The sequence below is a fragment of the Rhinichthys klamathensis genome, unplaced genomic scaffold (genome assembly GCF_029890125.1).
Source record: "Rhinichthys klamathensis goyatoka isolate OS25496 unplaced genomic scaffold, OSU_Roscu_1.1 h1tg000767l_1, whole genome shotgun sequence".
NCBI lineage: Eukaryota > Metazoa > Chordata > Actinopteri > Cypriniformes > Leuciscidae > Rhinichthys > Rhinichthys klamathensis.
This window is the reverse complement of record NW_026607167.1, coordinates 5001-29823: the sequence shown is the minus strand read 5'-3', so window position 1 is coordinate 29823 and position 24823 is coordinate 5001. Positions and strand designations below refer to the sequence as shown.

Below are 24823 nucleotides of genomic sequence, written 5' to 3'. Positions count from 1 at the left end.
TTGGCTTATTTCCTAACCAAATTTGTGGTTAAGACAATTAAAAGCTTAGTGTTTAACCATTTTGGGCTTGGTCAGTTTTAGTTAGAGTGAAAGTTTAGAATGTTGGGTGTAGGTCTAGGGAGTAGATAAATGTTTAGGTTTAGAATTTTGGGTGTAGGTTAAGGAGTGTAGTTAGAAGTTTGGGTTTAGAATGTTGGGTGTAGTTAGAAGTTTGGGTTTAGAATGTTGGGTGTAGTTAGAAGTTTGGGTTTAGAATGTTGGGTGTAGGTTTAGGAGCGTAGTTAGAAGTTTGGGTTTAGAATATTGGGTGTAGGTTTAGAAGCGTAGTTAGAAGTTTGGGTTTAGAATGTTGAGTGTAGTTAGAAGTTTGGGTTTAGAATGTTGGGTGTAGGTTTAGGAGCGTAGTTAGAAGTTTGGATTTAGAATTTTGGGTGTAGGTTTAGGAGTGTAGTTAGAAGTTTGGGTTTAGAATGTTGAGTGTAGTTCGAAGTTTGGATTTAGAATTTTGGGTGTAGGTTTAGGAGTGCAGTTAGAAGTTTGCAGGGAACTTTAGAATTCTGGCTGTAGGTTAATAGGTCTAGTGAAGTAAAAAATTTGGGTGACAATTAAGAATGTTGGGTATAGGTTAATTGATTAGGGTGCAGGTCTAGGGAGTAGATACATTTTTCAGTTTAGATTGTTGGGTGTAGGTTTTACAGTTCGGGTTACAGTTTTGAGGGTGTAGACTAAGAGTTAAGGGAGTAACTCTGCATGAAGGCAGCCCTCCAGCAGCAGGGTTATCTACCCCTGGTCTAAGCTGTAGATAAACATTTGGGTGCTGGTTTAGAATGTAGGGGTTGTTAAAGAGTTTAAGGAGTAGGTTAAGAGCGTAGGGTACAGATGTGGGGCTTTATGGAGTTCCCCATTTGATATCTGTCTCGGGGAACTCTCTCTGGGTGATAAAATCTCTTCCAAACATGTCATCACATCTGTCTGGGTACAACAGAAACCCGGTAAATGTGCTGCTGGACTCAGTGCCGGTGTACATGCCGTTAGTGGTGCTGTCTTTCACCTGCACCCACACCCAGTCACCCTGACTCAGACTCAGCACCACCTGCTGAGAGGCGGTGTTCATTTCCACTGGCGTAGTTGTCCTCACCACGGCCTCAAAGTTGAGGAAGAGTCCGACCTTCAGCATACGGGTGGACACTTGCAGATTGTAGCTAAACACATAGGTTCCGTTGACAGGGGCGGTGTAGACGCCATTGTCAGGGTTGTAGTGCTGGTTTATGTTGTAGATGGAGCGTTTGAAAGGCACTGGGCGGTTCGGTAGAGGATTGGGGGTGACTAAAGCGGCAGAGAAAGCAGATTTCACGGCAGGTGAGCAAGGTCCAGGCACACCCATCATTCCCATATCTCCCTGATTACCTTTAGGTCCTCTGGTTCCATTCGGACCCTGTGGCCCTGTCACACCCAATTCTCCTTTATCACCCTTATCACCCTTTTCACCCTGGGTTCCTGGAGCACCATTGCTACAATTGCACAGGCCCTGTAGGCCTTGGTCACCCTTTTGCCCTGACACACCTGGAACGCCAGGCACGCCTGACACACCTGTATCGCCCTTCAGTCCTTTGGGACCGGGGTCTCCAGCCAGCCCAGGTAACCCACGTGTACCTGCAGGGCCGGGAAGACCCGGTGCACCATCTGCCCCTGGTATGGGTTCACAGGTTGCCGGGCATTGACCATCGTCTCCCTTTGGACCCTGATCTCCCGTGGGACCATCCAGACCACGGTCACCCTTGTCACCTGAAAAGCACGTATGCAAACATGGTCACCAGGGCCGGTGAAAGACATTGTATGAATGTTAATACATTAGTTTCACTGACCTTTCATCCCCCTGTCTCCTTTCAGTCCTGAAAACCCAGTGGGACCAGTGTCACCTTTATCTCCAATATCACCTTTTTCACCTGCGACAATTGACACAATTAATTTAAAATAACACCAGTGTTGGATAATAACAAGCTATCCAGTGGTCTCAATGATCTTCTTCAGCTTATGATGCTTTTGGGAAATGCATCCAGGATTAATCCACCTTCTTTTTAACATAAGAGCGGATGCAGCCATTCTTAATATGATAGACTTCCAGTGTCCTCCAGTAATTTTAGCTGTACAAAAAGTCTGTTTTGCTGTTTGCAAACTGGTGTATTTATAATCTCTAACCCTTCCCAACATTTAAACCTAAACTTTTATCTACCCCTTAGACCTGCACCCTGTTCTATTGGCCTACAGCCAGAATTCCAAACTTTCATGAAAACTTCTATCTACACTTCTAAACCTACACCCAACGTTCTAAACCTAAACTTCTAACTATACTCAACATTCTAAACCCAAACTTCTAACTACACTCCTAAACCTACACCCAACATTCTTTATCTACTCCCAAGACCTACATCCAACATTCTAAACTTTCACTTGAACTACTTTAACACAGTTTAACTACTTTAAATTATGAAGTGAATTAGCTTCCCCAACACTAACTACACTCAACATTCTAAACCCAAACTTCTAACTACACTCAACATTCTAAACCCAAACTTCTAACTACACTCAACATTCTAACCCCAAACTTCAAAACTACACTCAACATTCTAAACCCAAACTTCTAACTACACCCAACATTCTAAACCCAAACTTCTAACTACGCTTCTAAACCTACACCCAATATTCTAAACCCAAACTTCTAATGGTAAATGGACTGCATTTATATAGCGCTTTCACAGACCCAATGGCCACCAAAGCGCTTTACAATTTGCCTCACATTCACCCATTCACTCACTCATTCATACACCGACGGGCGACGGCAGCCATGCAAGGCGCCATCCAGCTCGTCGGGAGCAGCTGGGGTTAGGTGTCTTGCTCATGGACACCTCGACACTTGGTCAGGTGGAACCAAGGATTGAACCACCAACCTTCCGGTTTATAGACAACCCACATGAACCACTGAGCCACTGCCGCCCCCCTGCCGAATATTGGGTGTCTAACTACGCTTCTAAACCTACACCCAATATTCTAAACCCAAACTTCTAACTACACCCAACATTCTAACCCCAAACTTCTAACTACACTCAACATTCTAAACCCAAACTTCTAACTACGCTTCTAAACCTACACCCAATATTCTAAACCCAAACTTCTAACTACGCTTCTAAACCTACACTTAACATTCTAAGCCCAAACTTCTTACTACACTCAACATTCTTAACCCAAACTTCTAACTACACTCCTAAACCTACACCCAACATTCTAAACCTAAACATTTATCTACTCCCTAGACCAGTGGTCACCAACCTTTTCAAGCCTAAGATCACATCCCAAGTCCAAATGTAAACCAAGATCTACCACTTGCAGAAAATTATGAAAAAACAAGGCCACAATGTAGTTCTACTTTGACATTCTTTGTTGCCTGTTAGTCACTAGCAAAATATTTATTTAACTATACAAATAGTATATATAACTATACAAACTGTCAACTATAATTCAACATTTTCAACAGTAATATAACATTGTTAAGTATATATCCACAGGCTTATTACTCATATATAAACACAATAATCAGTCAATTACAGGCCTAAGCCAATAATGTACTGTTTCATTTTCCCTTTTAAAACATAGGCTATTTCAAATCAAAATGGTAAGTGCAACTAGCATACAAAATATTATAACAACAGTCATCCTTCAATTCTTCAAAAATATTTTCACACAAATTACAGACCTACTAGGCCTACTATTCATTACCTCAATAATCAATCAATTACAGGCCTAAAACAGTCATCTACAGCACTGATTCTCTTTCCCGTTTCCAACAACATAAAACACAGATCTCCTTTTAACAATAGCCAATAAAGGGTTTTTCCTGTCTCAAAATGAGGCGGAGTTGGTAAAATCGTAACACTAGGGGGGTCCGGGGGCATGCCCCCCCGTGAGAAAAATTTGTACATTTTAAAGATAAATTCATTAATCTGGTGCACTTTGAGTCACTCGAATCTGTTGTTAAAAATAAAAAATAATCCACCTGCCAACCACCCATATTCTTTGATTTAGATATCTGCATCTGATCATCACATTACAATTATTCAATTAAGCATGATAATATGGTAACATATCACACTGAAGTAGGCTGATTTAAAATTAACATTTATTTAAATTAAAAGTTCTTCTTTTGGCAAAATTACATTTCCTTTATAGCCTAAACAGAGGCTTTAGCCTATCCCTTTAAACTTAAATTGTCAATGTTTCATTTTTGAAAACACTCTTATCGGAATAATTTTTTGTACCTTTATAAAGGGCATTTTCCCCCTAATTTTATTTAATGTACTGGTATGCTCTAAATTTCATTTCAAATTCTTACATTTTATCAATTCATTCAATTAAAATAATAAGACAAGGCTGTTACCAATTAAATTAAATAATTTACATTGAAAAATTATAACTGTATTAAATGAGATTATGAGATTGTTTTGAATATTTTTTGAATATACAAATAAGGAATGCTGAAAAGAATGATACTTTGAAACTAAACCGCCAGTAGAAGTGGCAGGCGGCCGTCTTAATGAGCGAGTCATTGAGTCATTCATTCAAACGATTCGTTCAAACGGCTGATTGATTCAGAATGAGGCGGTTTAATAATGGGTAACGTTAATTGAATCTTTGACTCGAGCGATTAGGTCAAAACGCTGAATCATTCAGTAATGAATAATGGATGAGTGTTGCTGTGAGATGCGCTGATTCTGTTGTTTGGAACTATTTTCGCTGCTGAAACAGAACAAAAACAGTAATTGCGTCTAAAAATGTAAGTAACTTAATTTTAACTAGGCTATTTGTTTATTGAACTGTTATGAAATCAATATCTTGGTTTCAATCGTGCTTGCATTCAGGAAAACAGCACTCTGGTCGTGTGTAGTCTATAACGTTATATTGTTTCTTAACTATAAATTTGACGGAGGCGGCCGCCTCATAATTGTTTATGCAGGAAAACCCCTGCAGATTTCAAACTAGCAATAGCCTACTCCCTCACCGTTGTGCCATCGTTTCGTTAGCTTGCGTATCGTTAGCTTGAAGAGCTTGATGTGAGCGTAGTGTGAAGTGGCTGAGCTGGTTAAAGCGTGAAGCCTTGTTTATACTCGACGCGTCCGCATGAGCCAAAAATGACGTCATTGTAACGGCGCGCGCGCCTCTGGATCCCCTAGACACCATTTACTACACACAGTAGGCTCACACATGGTGCATTTTTAAGTAATAAATAATAATGAATACAAATATTGGTGTTTTTTCTCTGATTTTGAAAACTCTTCGCGATCGACTTAAAATGCTTCCAAGATCGACTTGTCGATCGCGATCGACGGGTTGGTGACTCCTGCCCTAGACCTACAACCAACATTCGAAATTTTCTAAAAATTTTAATTACACACTAGACATAAACTGATGGGCAAAAAATGGACCAACCCCAAAATGGTTAAACACAAGCTTTTAATTATCAAAAATGCACTTTGTTATTATTTTAGTCATTTGCATAAAGCAGCAAATTAATTCTGAAGTCTCGCACATTCACAGGAAACAAACTTTTTGGAATTAACTGCTAGTTTAAGTGTGTAGCTTCACCACAGTTTAACTACGTTAAATTATGAAGTGAATTAGCTTCCCCATCACTGATGCACACACATTCATACTGTACTGAAGTCAAATGCATAGTACGAGTCTCACCCTTTAAGCCAGGACGTCCTGTGAATCCTGGACGGCCGGGAAGCCCATTGAGCCCTCTTGGACCTGGACTACCAGGAGCTCCTGTGAGTAGCAGATGAGGTTAGTAAAACCTTTGACAAAATTAAACCAACAGAGAAAATACAATAGAGTTTAACTCAGTGTTTGTACCATTCAATCCGCGGTCGCCTCTGTCTCCTTTCTGGCCTCTGTTTCCGGAGCAAGCGGAGCAAATGCAGTACCAGGGTACTTGGTCCGCAGTGGGGGGAACCGGAGCATCCAGAATCATCTGACAATAAGATAAATCAGGCTCCGGTGCTCCCGGTGAGAATGGTGACACCATTGAAGCGTTGTCAGTAGGCTGTAATCCTAACGGCGTAGCACGAAAGTCAGGAATAAAAGCACACTGTCCGAAAGACAGACATACCAACACCCCAACAATACTCCTTGTGTCCTGTAGACAAAAATATAGAGTTAAATCTAGTTTTAAAAGTCTTAAAAAGAGTCAAGAATGTTTCATTTCAGTGGTTGGAACACTCTTAAAGATAAAGGTTCTTTACTGGCATTGATGGTTCCATGAAGAACCTTTCCATTCCAAAAAAGGTTCTTTTGGAACCTTTATACACTGTAAAAAGTGATCAGTTGACTCAACTTAAAAGAATTGAGTAAATCCGTTGCCTTAAAATGATTAAGTAAATAAACGTCATGCTTAATCAAAAAAATTAAGTAATGTGAAATTGTCAAGTTCACATAACTTAATTTTTTTCAATTAAGCATTAAGTTTATTTACCTAATAATTTTAAGGCAACGGGTTTAGGCTACTCTACAAATTTTAACTACACAATAGACCTACACTCATGGGCAAAAAATGGACCAACCCCAAAATGGTTAAACACTAAGCTTTTAATTATCAAAAATGCACTTTATAAGTGAACTGAACACTTTTAGTGAAGTGTGTTCTGTTTGGTTCAGCAAACCAGCAAAGCAAAGTCAAAGGAATAATATAGAAAAAGACACTATCTAGCATTGTGAGTAACTATTTCACTCTCATCTAAAAACAGCACCAGACGGATGGATGGACAGACAGACAGAAAGCGAGACAGATTGATCACCCACCATGTTCCAGTGATTCAGCATCATGCTCTTCCTCGGTGTTTGAAAAAATCTCTGATGTCCAATCGACTTATTTATCTTATATACCCCCACCTGTGCGAGTGTGTTTGTGTGTTCGGCCACTGGGAGTTGGATTTTTTTCTCTTTCTCCATTCTCTGCGACCTCATTAGGCCCAGAATATTATGAGTAATAATAATACACTAGAGAGAAAATAGGAGAAAGCCATTGTGTGCGTGACACAGCAGTGTGATAGCAGGCGCGGCTCCGTCAGGACTGTAACGGGAGAGAGTCGATGCCTCTCTGGAGATGCTTAATATTACAGGGAAGCATGGGAACACAGCAGTCCTCTGACACGATCCAGGTCAGAACACACACACACACACACACAGAGAGAGACAGACACAGACAGAGAGGATACTCGTTCTGTAAGAAAACGCCACAATCTTGAATATCTTTTCACAGATCTGTTTATGTATCCCATAATGCAGCAGTGCATTTGTTATTTTAAACTTTTATTTTGACAGCTGTAGCGTCACATTGTAATGAAAACAAAATGATAGCGGCGCCATTCATTTCATAAAGTTTTGACAGTCATTTTTCCTAGATTAATGAAACAAGATTAAGTCAGTGTAGATTGTGTTCCTGAAGGTGGAACACCGCGGATCTGTGCCGCTTTCAAAACATTTACTTTGAGCATCTCAACCAAAATACAAACAGAAAAAAACAGTAATGAGTAACTTGTATTTTTGCAATAATAATAATAATAATTGTGTATTTATGTATTTTATTTATTTACTTTTTTATTTTTTATTATTTTATTTAAAGTATATATTTGTTGTAATCTCATTTATTTTTGTTTTATTTTATTATTTTGTTTTTAGATATATTGTGCCTTTCCCCAAGGTAAACCCCAAGGCCACTTTACAATGGAATAGAAACACCAATAACTAAATGCTTATTTTCCTCTTTTTTTTGTGTGTGAAAAATTGTTATTTGACTATTTTGTTATAGCCGTTTATGTTTTACAGATGTTAGTTATTTACAGGATAGTTTTTTAAAAGATCAAAAAATAGCTAGGTCACATATAATGTGAACATTATGCAATGTTAAGTCAAGTTGCTGTTTTTTTGTAACTGTGTACTTCAGCATTTGTGAATTTAAAAGCGTGCATTTCAAGCGTTGATTTCCACCGCAGATGCTTTAATGCAAAAGTGATTTTAGTTCGTTTTTACCAAATGATGGACGAATCTATTTTCAGAGGCTCTATAACCTGTGAGGATTGCATGAGGAGAATAAGTATAAGTTTGAGCACAAGTGAAATGCACAACAGAATAGAAAGAGCTGCTTAGTTTATGGGGTAACACTTTATTTTACAGTGTCCTTGTTACATATGTTACATGTTTATCATAGTAAATGATGCATAATTACATGCAACTACCCCTCAACCAAACCCTAATCCTATACCCTAACCCTGTAGTAAGTACATGTAGTTAATTAATATTACTCAGCACTTAAATATATAATTACACTGTAACAATGACACCTTAAAATGAAGTGTAACCGTTCATGGTTGTGGATCGGAAGAGGTGTGTTTTCAGCTGTTTCTTGAAAAGAAAAAAAAATAGAAATCAATGTGAATTCCCCAATTAGTTAATTAGGCAAACATGCATTAAACATGCTTTGTGCTTCATTTTAATCAGATTCTCCACTAAACTGAGCTTCTGTAGAGCTGCTTTTAAAGTTGAATTGACGCTGTTATTGAACTGAACTGAATCAACATAAAACTGAATAGAGCAGGGTTATGATATCGTTAACTAAAACGTTAACTAAAAATCACAAACATTCCTGTTAATTGCACATCATATGCACAGGATCGCTTTCCATCTCTGTTTTCTCCCCTATAGCATGTAAAAAGAGTGATTTCCTGGAAAAGGTGTGTGTGTGTCTGTGTGTTTGTTCAGAAAGAACGTGTTATTGAAGTATTTGAGGGAATGCATCCTAATGTGTGTTTCTGAGGAAGTATGCATTGGCTAGATGTGAAACACAGATGTGAAACTGGACACAGGAACACAAAGCTTGTTCACGGCACCGCCCAGCTCCTGACCCTGTTTACTGTCCTGCGCTTCTGTACACGGTGTGTGTGCTGCGTTACCACCAGCATCAGCACTCAGCCCTGCTGGATTCATTACATCAGGGGGGTTATTTACAGGAAACACACCAGACTCTTCTATAACTGCATTTCAGGCTTTATTGCTCTTTAAGAAAATAAGAAAAGAAAAGAGGAGGCACGCTTTTATTGTTCACTTCCTGAAAGGATTATGTTGTAATTTTGAATTTATTCTTTATGGGAATAGTTCTTTAAATTATGAAATTCATTGCACTACATAAGTATCATGACAGATGCCTTTTGCACTTACATTTAATCAGCAGACGCTTTTATCCAAAGCGACTTACAAACGAGGATAACAATATAGCAATCAAACCAACAAGAGGGACACAGTAGTCAGTTAGTCACAGTACACATATAGCAAGGTTTTATTTTATTTGACTTTTTTTGTTATCAGAATAGAATAGAAAAGGTAGCCTATTAATTGGTCAGATGTGTCTTTAGACTTTTTTTGAAAATGTATTTTTTAGGTGGTGTATATATAGACACTTATATAGACTTATATAGTTTCATAGAGACACAAAGTTGTTTTTTTTTCTTCATTTTCAACTAGGTCTTATTGTTTTAACATTTCACTTCTTTTTGATTGAAAGTGTGCATATGCTATATTTTTATTTATTTTAATGGATACATTGCACTTGGTTTGATACATTTTCGTAAACGAATGCAATGACATTTTTAACTGTGTCCAAATATTTTGGGGGCCACTGTATTTTCCCCAGCTGTCGCGGCTCCTCTGGCCGGTAGGCGGCGCTCTCTCCTTCTCTCTTCAATAAAAGCCCGTATTAATATAGAGTTTAGCTATTACAAGTTGGTTAATGACTTGGATGTTTTCAGATATAAATGGGGCATAAACAGATGTATTTGCGATGTTGACTCTGATGGCTGTCTTCAAATGTATGCATGAGTGAAGTTTTTTTTATTGTAAAGGAAAGGACCTAAAAGTGTTTGCTTTTCTAATATGCTATTTCACGTCTTGAGACTCTGTTTTTTAAATCCTTTGCGCTCCTTCTAGCTGCTTTTTTTATAGCTTTTTACTAAAAATGTTATATATTTAATGTTTTTGTAAATAGTGATCTTAAAGTCAAAGTCTCTCTCTCTATCTCTCTCTCCATCTCACTCTCTCTCCCGGGGATGCAGTGTTCGCTATGTCCGGTTGGCGTCGCTGCGCGGCCGGTCCCGCTGGAACACGTCTCTGTGAGCGTGTATGTGTGTGTGTGTGTGTGTGTGTGTGTGTGAGTCCCGGGGGCTGGAGCTCAGGATGGCGGCGGTCGATGCTGCTGCTGCTGCTGCTGCTGAGGCCGAGTCGTCGGACAGTGAACCGGAGCAGGAGCACGGTTCCCCGCAGAAACTCATTCGGAAAGTCTCCACGTCCGGTCAGATCCGGAGCAAGGTAATAAAACACGTGTATATGTTTTTAGCGTTGGTTTGCAAAGAGAAAAGCTCTTTAGACCGAGCGGCCCGTCCGAGATCCGCGACATTTCCTGCGTGTCCAAACCCTCCGGTACCGACCGACACGGACACCGGTGAGAAGAGCGCGTGTGGATATAACGGTACCGCGCGACACTGTGATATGGACGGACTGTGCGCGCGCGCGTCCCTGCGTTCGAAATCCGAATGTTTGCTTTGCAACATTGTATCCGTTTGTTTGGAATCTTCGAGTTTGAAAATGAAACAGTGTAACGTTTTTAGTTCAATGGACGCGCAGCGGTTACTTTGAAACACAAATTACCCTTTTCTCCTACTACAGTACTACAGTGTTTAACTACAGTAAACTGTGGTAAAATATAGATAACTAACACAAAGAAAAAAATCATAAATAGAGGAAACAATTCTAAAAGCCCCTTACGGTAGTTTAAGGAGATTACATTGATTTATTATGATTTAACAGCAGCAAAATATCTGCAAATGTATAGTTGTTTTGGTGGAAACTTTGGCTACCATGAGCCGTCATATCTGTCTGTCAAGCTCGAATCTTACAAAAATCACAGTGTGTGTCAAAGTCATAGTTACAACATGTATTATTACTACAGTAAAATGTGGTACGTTGGTATCAACCACCACTATATATACAGCTGTGGAAAAAATTAAGAGACCACTGCGAAATTATGGTTTTACTAGTATGTGTTTGGGTAAAATTAACATTTTTGTTTTATTCTATAAACTACTGAGAACATTTCTCCCAAATTCCAAATAAAAAACATTGTCATTTAAAGCATTTATTTGCAGAAAACGACAACTGGTCAAAATAACACAAAAGATGCAGTGTTGTCAGACCTCGAATAATGAAAAGAAAATAAGTTCATATTCATTTTTAAACAACACAATACTAATGTTTTAACATAGGAAGAGTTCAGAAATCAATATTTGGTGGAATAACCCCAGCTTTTCATGCTCTCCACCCGTCTTTCACAGTGTTGTCGGGTGACTTTATGTGCAGAAACTCAAGCGGCTCGGCTTTGTTTGTTAGCTTGAGACCATCCGTCTTCCTCTTGATCACATTCCAGAGGTTTTCAGTGGCGTTCAGGTCTGGAGATTGGGCTGGCCATGACATCTGCCTGATTGCAGCCTTGCTGAAGCTCCCCCAGATCATCAATTTTCAGCTTTGTCCAACACCTGGTCGTCGAATGGTTAGACGGAGAGAGCCACAGTGTCTCGCACCCTCTGTGAGATTTGGTGGAGGATCGGTGATGATTTGGGGAGCTTCAGCAAGGCTGGAAGATTTGGTTTTTCCAGCAGGACAATGCTTCATCCCACACAGCCAGATCAAGACCCTGTCATGGCCAGCCCAATCTCCAGACCTGAACGCCACTGAAAACCTCTGGAATGTGATCAAGAGGAAGACGGATGGTCTCAAGCCATCAAACAAAGCCGAGACAACACCGACAACACTGTGAAAGACGGGTGGAGAGCATGAAAGGCTGGGGTTATTCCACCAAATATTGATTTCTGAACTCTTCCTACGTTAAAACATTAGTATTGTGTTGTTTAAAAATGAATATGAACTTATTTTCTTTCCATTATTCGAGGTCTGACAACACTGCATCTTTTGTGTTATTTTGACCAGTTGTCGTTTTCTGCAAATAAATGCTCTAAATTACAATATTTTTTATTTGGAATTTGGGAGAAATGTTCTCAGTAGTTTATAGAATAAAACAAAAATGTTAATGTTACCCAAACACATACCTATAAATAGTAAAACCAGAGAAACTGAGAGAAACTTTTTCCACAGCTGTATATATATATAGTGTCATTTTTGCAATTTAGTAAAAATAACTGCAGAAAGTGTGTGGTTTACATTTGAACAGATGTGGAAGCAGAGAGCTTGAAGATCTGAGCTGTAAACCAAAGGTTGTATTATGATTCATCATCATTCACGCATAAAAAAAAAAGTGCCATTCAGAATCATATTAATAGTGTTGACATTCAAGTTTGTTCCAGCTAAATGAGAGATAAAGTGATAAAGAATATAAGCCCTGTACTTGTTCACTTCCTGAGAGACTAATTGTGACAGAATTCTCTGATTTATGTAATAGTGCATTTTATTAATGCATAACCAGTTTGTCCTATTTGAAAGACTCGAAAATAACAATTTTAAATAAGTCCTCAAAATCATGTTCGGTTACACTTTATTTGGTAACACTTTATTTTACAGTGTTACATCTAGTTACTATAATAACTATTAATTATGCATAATTACATGCAACCAACCCTCAACCAAACCAAACCCTAACCCTAATATTACTCAGTACTTACACTCTAAAAATGCTGGGTTGTTTTAACCCAACTTTGGGTCAAAAATGGACAAACCCAAACATTGGGTTAAAAATGTAGTTAAAAAATGTAACCCAACGGCTGGGTTTGTCCATATTTGACCCAAAGTTGGGTTAAAACAACCGAGCATTTTTTTAGAGTGTACTTAAATGTAGCCTATAATTACAGTGTAACATAGACACCTTAAAATAAAGTGTACAGTAACACTTTAGTTACATTGTAAATAAGAACGGACTGAGTAAGCCTACATGTACTTAGTATAGAGTTACGGTTAGGGTTTGGTTTAGGGTTAGTTGCATGTAATTATGCATAATTAATAGTTATTACTATATTAACTACATGTAGTGAAACTACTACGTCACCTTAAAACAAAGTGTTACTTCATGTTTTTGCTAGTTATAAATATCAGCTGTTACGTCTAAGTTTATGGTTATGATTGCGATATTATTAGCTGAGTATGAAAGCCATTGCATAACTGCGGGATGTTCAGTAATAGTGTGTGTGTGTGTGTGTGTGTGTGTGTGTGTGTGTGGTGAGGTGACTGAGATCACACACTAGATATGAGAGATGATGATGCTCTGTTGCTTAGGACGGACCGGAGATGATTTGTGTTTGCATCATTAATATGCTATCTTCAGTTTTATTGTTTTAATATCTTGTTGCACCTAGAAAACGAAGCATAATTATTTACTAATGTTGAAGGGCAATTAACAGCCCGAGTCTGTTTTTTTTCTTCTCTTTTTCTGTTTAACGTCTCATTTTTACAGCATGCACCATTTTGCAACCTACACTCACCGGCCACTTTATTAGGTACACCTGTCCAACTGCTCGTTAACACTTAATTTCTAAGCAGCCAATCACATGGCGGCAACTCAGTGCATTTAGGCATGTAGACATGGTCAAGACAATCTCCTGCAGTTCAAACCAAGCATCAGTATGGGGAAGAAAGTTGATTTGAGTGACTTTGAACGTGGCATGATTGTTGGTGCCAGAAGGGCTGGTCTGAGTATTTCAGAAACTGCTAATCTACTGGGATTTTCACGCACAACCATCTCTAGGGTTTACAGAGAATGGTCCGAAAAAGAAAAAACATCCAGTGAGCGGCAGTTCTGTGGGCGGAAATGCCTTGTTGATGCCAGAGGTCAGAGGAGAATGGCCAGACTGGTTCGAGCTGATAGAAGGGCAACAGTGACTGAAATAACCACTCGTTACAACCGAGGTATGCAGCAAAGCATTTGTGAAGCCACAACACGCACAACCTTGAGGCGGATGGGCTACAACAGCAGAAGACTCCACCGGGTACCACTCATCTCCACTACAAATAGGAAAAAGAGGCTACAATTTGCAAGAGCTCACCAAAATTGAACAGTTGAAGACTGGAAAAATGTTGCCTGGTCTGATGAGTCTCGATTTCTGTTGAGACATTCAGATGTTAGAGTCAGAATTTGGCGTAAACAGAATGAGAACATGGAACCATCATGCCTTGTTACCACTGTGCAGGCTGGTGGTGGTGGTGTAATGGTGTGGGGGATGTTTTCCTGGCACACTTTAGGCCCCTTAGTGCCAATTGGGCATCGTTTAAATGCCACGGCCTACCTGAGCATTGTTTCTGACCATGTCCATCCCTTTATGGCCACCATGTACCCATCCTCTGATGGCTACTTCCACCATGTCACAAAGCTCTAATCATTTCAAATTGGTTTCTTGAACATGACAATGAGTTCACTGTACTAAAATGGCCTCCACAGTCACCAGATCTCAACCCAATAGAGCATCTTTGGGATGTGGTGGAACGGGAGATTCGCATCATGGATGTGCAGCCGACAAATCTGCGGCAACTGTGTGATGCCATCATGTCAATATGGACCAAACTCCCTGAGGAATGCTTCCAGCACCTTGTTGAATCTATGCCACAAAGAATTGAGGCAGTTCTGAAGGCAAAAGGGGGTCCAACCCGTTACTAGCATGGGGTACCTAATAAAGTGGCCGGTGAGTGTATATGCTAGGCCAGTAAAAATAAATGTTGTGCATACTTTCAATTAAAGCCATAAATCTGCAGAAATCTTCCTCATTCTGGAACAAAACGCTGAAATGTAGCAAGCTGCTTTTTACAGTAAAAGTGTATGAATTAGACACAGACATGAGGGTTAATACTGAGAATTATTTTTTCATTTTTTAGATGCACTGTTCCTTGCAGCTTATGTGCAAGTATGCTTGTCTATATAGGACCCTATGAGTTTGGTGATGCGGACGGAATCACGGAATTCAGTTATAAAAATGGAATTTACAGTATGACGCAGAATTCCATGGAATTTGACAAAGTTTGCATGAATAAATCAACAGTACACTGTACACTGAATCAAACTGCGATATGAACTCGTGTCTGTGAATATTGAAGCACATTTACATCTGAAGTCTAAAGAAATGGTTTCATTTTCATTTGATCACTTTTAAAAGATTTATTAAATTTTATGCCTTCATTTGATTACCACTGTTTTTGATAATAAAAATTGGTATTAAATCATATATCCAGAAAAAAAATAAAAGATAGGATTTCGTTTAAAAAAAATGCTTTTTGACTATTTATATTGAACTAAACCATTAAAATGGAATCCAGAAAAATTAAAATGGGGGAAAACACAGAATCGGTGGAAAACATCATATTAGGGCCCTAAAAATTTTATTTTTGTTAAATAAATGTATTTATTCTAAATAAATAATTTGTTAAATTGTATAGGTTTCATGTTTTCAATTAATTAAACATGATTTTCGATTTCTAAAATTTAAGGATATATATTTTGTAAGATGAACTCTGGAAAACTTTTACAATTTCAATCAAATGTACATTTAATTAATCTTTTATAGAATTATATGTCTAACTTATATTTTTATATTTAATTTAAAAAAAAAATATTTTTTATATTTAAAATAATGTATTATAATAATGAAAAAAAAATGCATTTGCCATGAAATAGCCTGTGAATATGATGCGGCAATAAACTCAAATACTACTACTAAAATTTCATTTAACCATTCAAACAAAGTCCAGAACAATTAAAATGGGAAAAATAAAAAGCCCTTTCTATATAGAGAGCACTAGTTAGTTAGGCATTGGTTAGTAACACTGAGGCGTGGGTGACCACTTCATGCCGGGCCTGTAAACCACGAGTGAATTCTGGGAAGCGGAAGCCGTGTCATCGACTGTGTGTGTGTGTGTGTGTGTTTGTGGTGTGGAAGGTCACGGTTCAGATCGGTCACGGTCTCTTTGAGTCAGATCAGACAGAGGGGAGATGAAAGGGCTCTCGCTACAGTAACCGCAGGCATCTATCCGCTCAAAGGTCACGTTTGACCCGCCATTTCAGACCCTTCGTCTCCAGCTACAGACACCTTTTACTGACAAGCATCTATGTGATATATATATATATATATAGAGAGAGAGAGAGGTTTCTCTGAGCATGTGCAGTAACGATCAGATCACACCAAACAACAGCTGATATTCACTGTCAGGAAAAATGACAGCTTTGTAGCTTATCTACCACTAAAAGTGCATTTTACTTCCTTAAAATAGAAATATATACCCTTAAGGTACTACTATGAACTTTTAGGCGTACATAAGTTGTCCATGACAAGCTGTTGAACCCCTAAAGGTACAATTATTGCTCTTTTTTCCCCCCCTGTTCTTACAAAAGAGCGCAACAGTCGGGTTCCAGAAGTAAAAACTCCATTCATTTTCTCCATTGGGAAACTGATTATTAATGATTATTTATAAACCTTTAAAGACAGCTTTACTGTGAGCTATGAGGTTGTTAATCGACATTATTTGCTTCATTTAAAGGCGTCAGCCCACATTATTTCAGCTTAGTTTTTTAAATAATCGTGGAATGTAGTGAAAAACTACATTACCCATGATGCTCTACAGAAAATTCCTCCAATCAGAGAGTCGAAACAAGCAAAACTGGCCAAAGATCTTGTAGCTCCGCCCACTCCCATAAAGCACTGCGAATGAAAAATTGTTTAATATTTCTTCACTGTTTTTAATTTGATTATGCTGTTCGCAGTGCATCATGGGATTGTAGTTCTTTCCCTTTACTAAAGCGGTTAAGTACACAATCTTGTCCGATTTTCGAATTCTTTTTTGCTTCCACTCAAAGTTTGTAATGTTGCGATTCGCCTCGTATCTGATTTGCTTGATTCATGGCTTATAACTCTTCAATAAAGACTTTTTTGAAATCCCAATGGGAGAAACGAATGGGAAAAATAGTTCGGAACCAGCGCCGCTGAAAAAGTGTTTCTCTATATGCATTTGCATTGATTCATTAGGCAGATGCTTTGGATTATGGATCACAAGCCCGGCATGTTTGTTATGTCTGCTTAACTTGATACATGATGCTTACTAACCACATATTGACTTGTATTATCTTATAGCTGTATTGAATTATTACTGCCATATGACACACTCATCTCTGACTGATAACAGAATACTTCCTGATTGTAACATTGAAACGTGCTTTTTCCGAGAAGCTGCTTTGAAACAATATGCATTGTGAAAAGTGCAATACAAATAAACCTGAATTTGGATAAAAGCATCTGCTAAATTAATGCATCAGTAATCTTAGTTCAAAAATGAATGATGTTCTCACAGTATATTCTGTAATATTTCTGTGCATTCATGTATATTCCTGCGCATTTCTATTGTATTAATACTAGTCCTGCAATATTGCTGATATTCCTTCATATTTCTTCTACATTATATAAATGCATATTCCTGTAGAATTCCTGCTTATTATGTATATTCCTGTATTGTTGTATGACTTACATTTCTCTCATCCAGTCCAAATAGCTTGTCTCTTGGCATATTTCGACATGGCACATTTAATGTTGAATAAAAAGCTTGAAAGTTGTACAATAATACACTCAATGCATTTATCTGTTAAAGTGCTGAAGTGATTTCAGCAATAAAGCAGCCTTTAAATGAGTTACTTCAGTTTGATGACATTTGCAAACCCGCATGCCGACTGATTAGTACATGCAAATATGTTCTTTACATACAGTAAATAGTGGTTTGTTGTGGTGCATTTATAAAACAAGTGCATTTTTGCAGTGACATCAGACAGAAATCAAAGTTGCATCTGTGAGTTATTTCAGGAAGATCCGCCCGCCCACACAGGGCCGCATTAAGAGCTCACTGGGCCCCGGGGCTATGAGTTACTGCAGGGCCCCCCACCACTACAGGTCACCAACTACATGAGCTAAATGTTCTATCATTATACGAGTCATTTTATCCATCTATGATATACTTCACAGTTAAGTTATATTACTTTTAAAACGATTTTTTATCATATCAGAATTTAATGGCACTAACTTTTCATAATTCTTGTGACCAATTTCAATATCACAAAAAATAATAGTAACTTAAGAAAAGAATCTCAACCTTACCGATGACAAGAGTCACAAATAACAATAGAACAAATGCACATAAGAAATCAACCTTGAAAAACTTAAAGCACTGAATAATATTATATTGTATAAAGTAATCAAATATACAATACATAGTTTTCACTATAAATTCAACATTCATTCTTATTAATTTTACAAAAGTGATTCATTCAAGGGCAGTAAATTACTTTCTTTCTGATGTTTGATTAACATTATGGACACAACTGGCGACAGCAGCTTTATTAGCAGCTACTGTCACTTTAAGACCTCAGGGTCGGAACTCAAGTGCGCTGTGCAAAACCGTCTCAAGTTCACCATCATTTAAAATAATTTGTATCCAAACCACAATGATTATAAACGCGTTTAATTTATAAACTTACATCATGATGTCTCAGCAAAATTTACATATTTCTACCGGATATATTACCGCCAGCCCTTTAGGCGAATATAGAGTTTGATCAAACACAAAAAGCAATATCAAACATTCATCAAGTTAATAATCAAACTTACCGAAAATTTGTGGGGTCGACGATGACGCTGTGTTTTAAAAAATAGTCTAGACTCTAGAATGAAGTGAAGGGTGGAGGCGATTTATTGGTTGATGCGTAGCTAATTCTAATAAGGTGCAGGCACTCCAGGCAGCCATCTATAGGCTTATGTGCAGCAGCAGGTCGATCGTTCACAAGTTAAATATAGAATAAATGTATTATGTTAAATTAAAACGTGACGTTTCATTTCACCATGCCCTGTCCTGCTGCCCACGGGGGTTTGATTGACAGGCGACCTGGCCAATCATAACGCCGAATAGCCTACGCAATTTTGTCCGACAACAAAGCTGTCAGTAGATTAACGTCGGTGGACTTGAACTTGAAAACGGTATTGTTTAAATTATTTAAATTACAATATTTGAAAGTTGAGACTTTGTTTCATATCAACAGTAAGCTGCTCTGAACTCTCTCTCGTAGTCAATTGTGTAACGTTAGTCTTTGCCCCGCGATGTATTTTTCAGTGCGTGAGTGAGAACATGATGTGCGTGACTCGTGAGAGACGCCTGGCTTGTCACACAGTAACTAAAAAAGGCGGGTCTTTGCGAACGGTCACTATAATATTAATGATAATGATTCCATGATAATGCATGGAATATTCGGCAAAGCGCTACTAAATAACAAGGCTAATTTGTGAGGGGCGTTGCGTGGTAAGGCTTTGGCAATCAGATGGCTAGTAGGATCTGCTCCACAGCCAATCAAGGGCCCCCTCCTTGTTCGGGCCCCGGGGCTTTAGCCCCGCCTAGCCCTATTGTTAATGCGGCCGTGCGCCCACACACACACACTTACTGCTGCTACATTAGTTTCTGTTCATTAACATCAGAAAATAAAGGTTCTTTATTGGAATCAATGGTTCCATGAAGAACCTTTAACATCCATAGAATCTTTCCATTCCAAAAAAGGTTCTTTATAGAGGAAAAAGGTTCTTTAAGAACTGTTCACTGAAAGGTTCTTCACTAATGGTTCTTTAAGAACTGTTCACTGAAAGGTTCTTCACTAATGGTTCTTTAAGAACTGTTCACTGAAAGGTTCTTCACTAATGGTTCTTTAAGAACTGTTCACTGAAAGGTTCTTCACTAATGGTTCTTTAAGAACTGTTGACTGAAAGGTTCTTCACTAATGGTTCTTTAAGAACTGTTGACTGAAAGATTCTTCACTAAAGGTTCTTTAAGAACTGTTCACTGAAAGGTTCTTCACTAATGGTTCTTTAAGAACTGTTGACTGAAAGGTTCTTCACTAAAGGTTCTTTAAGAACTGTTCTCTGAAAGATTCTTCACTAATGGTTCTTTAAGAACTGTTCACTGAAAGGTTCTTCACTAATGGTTCTTTAAGAACTGTTCACTGAAAGGTTCTTCACTAATGGTTCTTTAAGAACTGTTCACTGAAAGGTTCTTCACTAATGGTTCTTTAAGAACTGTTCACTGAAAGGTTCTTCACTAATGGTTCTTTAAGAACTGTTGACTGAAAGGTTCTTCACTAATGGTTCTTTAAGAACTGTTGACTGAAAGATTCTTCACTAAAGGTTCTTTAAGAACTGTTCACTGAAAGGTTCTTCACTAATGGTTCTTTAAGAACTGTTCTCTGAAAGATTCTTCACTAATGGTTCTTTAAGAACTGTTCACTGAAAGGTTCTTCACTAATGGTTCTTTAAGAACTGTTCACTGAAAGGTTCTTCACTAATGGTTCTTTAAGAACTGTTCACTGAAAGGTTCTTCACTAATGGTTCTTTAAGAACTGTTCACTGAAAGGTTCTTCACTAATGGTTCTTTAAGAACTGTTCACTGAAAGGTTCTTCACTAATGGTTCTTTAAGAACTGTTGACTGAAAGGTTCTTCACTAAAGGTTCTTTAAGAACTGTTCTCTGAAAGATTCTTCACTAATGGTTCTTTAAGAACTGTTCACTGAAAGGTTCTTCACTAATGGTTCTTTAAGAACTGTTCACTGAAAGGTTCTTCACTAATGGTTCTTTAAGAACTGTTCACTGAAAGGTTCTTCACTAATGGTTCTTTAAGAACTGTTCACTGAAAGGTTCTTCACTAATGGTTCTTTAAGAACTGTTAACTGAAAGGTTCTTCACTAATGGTTCTTTAAGAACTGTTCACTGAAAGGTTCTTCACTAATGGTTCTTTAAGAACTGTTCACTGAAAGGTTCTTCACTAAAGGTTCTTTAAGAACTGTTGACTGAAAGGTTCTTCACTAATGGTTCTTTAAGAACTGTTCACTGAAAGGTTCTTCACTAATGGTTCTTTAAGAACTGTTCACTGAAAGGTTCTTCACTAAAAGTTCTTTAAGAACTGTTCACTGAAAGGTTCTTCACTAATGGTTCTTTAAGAACTGTTCACTGAAAGGATCTTCACTAAAGGTTCTTTAAGAACTGTTGACTGAAAGGTTCTTCACTAAAGGTTCTTTAAGAACTGTTCACTGAAAGGTTCTTCACTAAAGGTTCTTTAAGAACTGTTCACTGAAAGGTTCTTCACTAAAGGTTCTTTAAGAACTGTTCACTGAAAGGTTCTTCACTAAAGGTTCTTTAAGAACTGTTCACTGAAAGGTTCTTCACTAATGGTTCTTTAAGAACTGTTCACTGAAAGGTTCTTCACTAAAGGTTCTTTAAGAACTGTTCACTGAAAGGTTCTTCACTAATGGTTCTTTAAGAACTGTTCACTGAAAGGTTCTTCACTAATGGTTCTTTAAGAACTGTTCACTGAAAGGTTCTTCACTAATGGTTCTTTAAGAACTGTTAACTGAAAGGTTCTTCACTAATGGTTCTTTAAGAACTGTTCACTGAAAGGTTCTTCACTAATGGTTCTTTAAGAACTGTTCACTGAAAGGTTCTTCACTAAAGGTTCTTTAAGAACTGTTGACTGAAAGGTTCTTCACTAATGGTTCTTTAAGAACTGTTCACTGAAAGGTTCTTCACTAATGGTTCTTTAAGAACTGTTCACTGAAAGGTTCTTCACTAAAAGTTCTTTAAGAACTGTTCACTGAAAGGTTCTTCACTAATGGTTCTTTAAGAACTGTTCACTGAAAGGATCTTCACTAAAGGTTCTTTAAGAACTGTTGACTGAAAGGTTCTTCACTAAAGGTTCTTTAAGAACTGTTCACTGAAAGGTTCTTCACTAAAGGTTCTTTAAGAACTGTTCACTGAAAGGTTCTTCACTAAAGGTTCTTTAAGAACTGTTCACAGAAAGGTTCTTCACTAAAGGTTCTTTAAGAACTGTTCACTGAAAGGTTCTTCACTAAAGGTTCTTTAAGAACTGTTCACTGAAAGGTTCTTCACTAATGGTTCTTTAAGAACTGTTCACTGAAAGGTTCTTCACTAAAGGTTCTTTAAGAACTGTTCACTGAAAGGTTCTTCACTAAAGGTTCTTTAAGAACTGTTCACTGAAAGGTTCTTCACTAAAGGTTCTTTAAGAACTGTTCACTGAAAGGTTCTTCACTAAAGGTTCTTTAAGAACTGTTCACTGAAAGGTTCTTCACTAAAGGTTCTTTAAGAACTGTTCACTGAAAGGTTCTTCACTAAAGGTTCTTTAAGAACTGTTGACTGAAAGGTTCTTCACTAATGGTTCTTTAAGAACTGTTCACTGAAAGGTTCTTCACTAATGGTTCTTTAAGAACTGTTCACTGAAATGGCGCTTTTCCACTGCATGGAACGGTACGGTTCGGTTCGGTACGGCACGCTTTGGCGCATTTCCACTGCATGGTACGGTACGGTACGGCTCGCTTCGGCTCGCTTTAAATGGTACCTGGTCTGTTGAGGTTCCAAGCGTACCGTACCGATACTAAAATGTGACGTGAAAACACTACAGATCACTGATTGGTCAGACAGACAGAATCGTCACTATCAGCGTCATTGTATTTGCGACACGAGACACTAAACCCACTAGATTTAAATAGCCAGTAGACAACAGCCACCGCTGTAGCACCTGTTTTAAAACTACTTGCTTGACTTGCTTGAAGAAAAAAGAAAGAAAGAAAACTTCCATAAAAAAGAAATGGCTGAATCGTGGTCAGTGGACGAAGTGCAGACGTTCGTCTCGTTGGTTGCCGAGGAGCGGATAAACTATAACGGTCCCGACTATAATCCCACCCACTTTGAAGCGGTACTAACTGCAGTGGAAAAGCAAACCGAGCTAAAGCGAGCCGCGCCGTGCCGTGCTGAGCCGAGTCGTACCAGCAGTGGAAAAGCGAAGCGAGCCGAACCGTGCCGCGCCGAGCCGAACCGTACTGAGCCGTACCAGCAGTGGAAAAGCGCCAAAAGGTTCTTCACTAATGGTTCTTTAAGAACTGTTCACTGAAAGGTTCTTCACTAATGGTTCTTTAAGAACTGTTCACTGAAAGGTTCTTCACTAATGGTTCTTTAAGAACTGTTCACTGAAAGGTTCTTCACTAATGGTTCTTTAAGAACTGTTGACTGAAAGGTTCTTCACTAATGGTTCTTTAAGAACTGTTGACTGAAAGGTTCTTTACTAATGGTTCTTTAAGAACTGTTGACTGAAAGGTTCTTCACTAATGGTTCTTTAAGAACTGTTCACTGAAAGGTTCTTCACTAATGGTTCTTTAAGAACTGTTCACTGAAAGGTTCTTCACTAATGGTTCTTTAAGAACTGTTGACTGAAAGGTTCTTCACTAATGGTTCTTTAAGAACTGTTCACTGAAAGGTTCTTCACTAATGGTTCTTTAAGAACTGTTCACTGAAAGGTTCTTCACTAAAGGTTCTTTAAGAACTGTTCACTGAAAGGTTCTTCACTAAAGGTTCTTTAAGAACTGTTCACTGAAAGGTTCTTCACTAAAGGTTCTTTAAGAACTGTTCACTGAAAGGTTCTTCACTAATGGTTCTTTAAGAACTGTTGACTGAAAGGTTCTTCACTAATGGTTCTTTAAGAACTGTTCACTGAAAGGTTCTTCACTAAAGGTTCTTTAAGAACTGTTGACTGAAAGGTTCTTCACTAATGGTTCTTTAAGAACTGTTCACTGAAAGGTTCTTCACTAAAGGTTCTTTAAGAACTGTTCACTGAAAGGTTCTTCACTAAAGGTTCTTTAAGAACTGTTCACTGAAAGGTTCTTCACTAAAGGTTCTTTAAGAACTGTTCACTGAAAGGTTCTTCACTAAAGGTTCTTTAAGAACTGTTGACTGAAAGGTTCTTCACTAATGGTTCTTTAAGAACTGTTCACTGAAAGGTTCTTCACTAAAGGTTCTTTAAGAACTGTTCACTGAAAGGTTCTTCACTAATGGTTCTTTAAGAACTGTTGACTGAAAGGTTCTTCACTAAAGGTTCTTTAAGAACTGTTCTCTGAAAGATTCTTCACTAATGGTTCTTTAAGAACTGTTCACTGAAAGGTTCTTCACTAAAGGTTCTTTAAGAACTGTTCACTGAAAGGTTCTTCACTAATGGTTCTTTAAGAACTGTTGACTGAAAGGTTCTTCACTAATGGTTCTTTAAGAACTGTTGACTGAAAGGTTCTTCACTAATGGTTCTTTAAGAACTGTTCACTGAAAGGTTCTTCACTAATGGTTCTTTAAGAACTGTTGACTGAAAGGTTCTTCACTAATGGTTCTTTAAGAACTGTTGACTGAAAGGTTCTTCACTAATGGTTCTTTAAGAACTGTTCACTGAAAGGTTCTTCACTAATGGTTCTTTAAGAACTGTTCACTGAAAGGTTCTTCACTAATGGTCCTTTAAGAACTGTTGACTGAAAGGTTCTTCACTAATGGTTCTTTAAGAACTGTTCACTGAAAGGTTCTTCACTAATGGTTCTTTAAGAACTGTTCACTGAAAGGTTCTTCACTAATGGTTCTTTAAGAACTGTTCACTGAAAGGTTATTTTTAAGACATCGCTGCAAAACAAAAACCCTTTTGGAACCTTTACTTTTTTAGTGTATTTTAGTACCATTTATACATGCTGTTATAGTTTTGTTAATATTTTGAATTCGATTTAATTTTATTATTTTCTGTTTTCATTTTATTTTCAGTATAAGTTTTTGTGTATTTTCTATTAGCTTTTTTAAATGTCTATTTTTTTTTAGTTTTAGTTTATTTTAGTAGTTAAACT

The 24823-nt window shown here is 37.9% G+C and overlaps 1 protein-coding gene and 1 long non-coding RNA gene across 2 annotated transcripts in view; one reads left to right on the top strand and one right to left on the bottom strand.

Moving 5' to 3' along the window:
* Positions 1-748: 748 nt before the first annotated feature.
* Positions 749-6941, bottom strand: LOC130077666 (otolin-1). Its single transcript, XM_056242976.1, has 5 exons — positions 6853-6941; positions 5908-6190; positions 5740-5820; positions 1866-1946; positions 749-1785 (listed from the first exon to the last, which is right to left on the bottom strand). Exons 1-5 carry the CDS (start codon positions 6874-6876, stop codon positions 890-892), a joined length of 1365 nt encoding a protein of 454 aa, XP_056098951.1. The 5' UTR covers positions 6877-6941; the 3' UTR covers positions 749-889.
* A 3293-nt stretch (positions 6942-10234) lies between these two features.
* The window catches only part of LOC130077665 (uncharacterized), an 18677-nt gene continuing 4088 nt past the window's right edge, over positions 10235-24823 (top strand). Inside the window, exon 1 of the long non-coding RNA XR_008805811.1 lies at positions 10235-10410. This is a non-coding gene — a long non-coding RNA (uncharacterized LOC130077665). The remainder of the gene's footprint in view (positions 10411-24823) is intronic.

Coding starts and splice junctions, on each gene's coding strand:
- LOC130077666 (XM_056242976.1), bottom strand. CDS start 6,876: ATGATGCTGAATCACTGGAACATG. Junction 6,191..6,852: donor TGCTGAATCACTGGAACATG/GTGGGTGATCAA, acceptor TTTTGTCTACAG/GACACAAGGAGTATTGTTGG. Junction 5,821..5,907: donor AGGCGACCGCGGATTGAATG/GTACAAACACTG, acceptor TGCTACTCACAG/GAGCTCCTGGTAGTCCAGGT.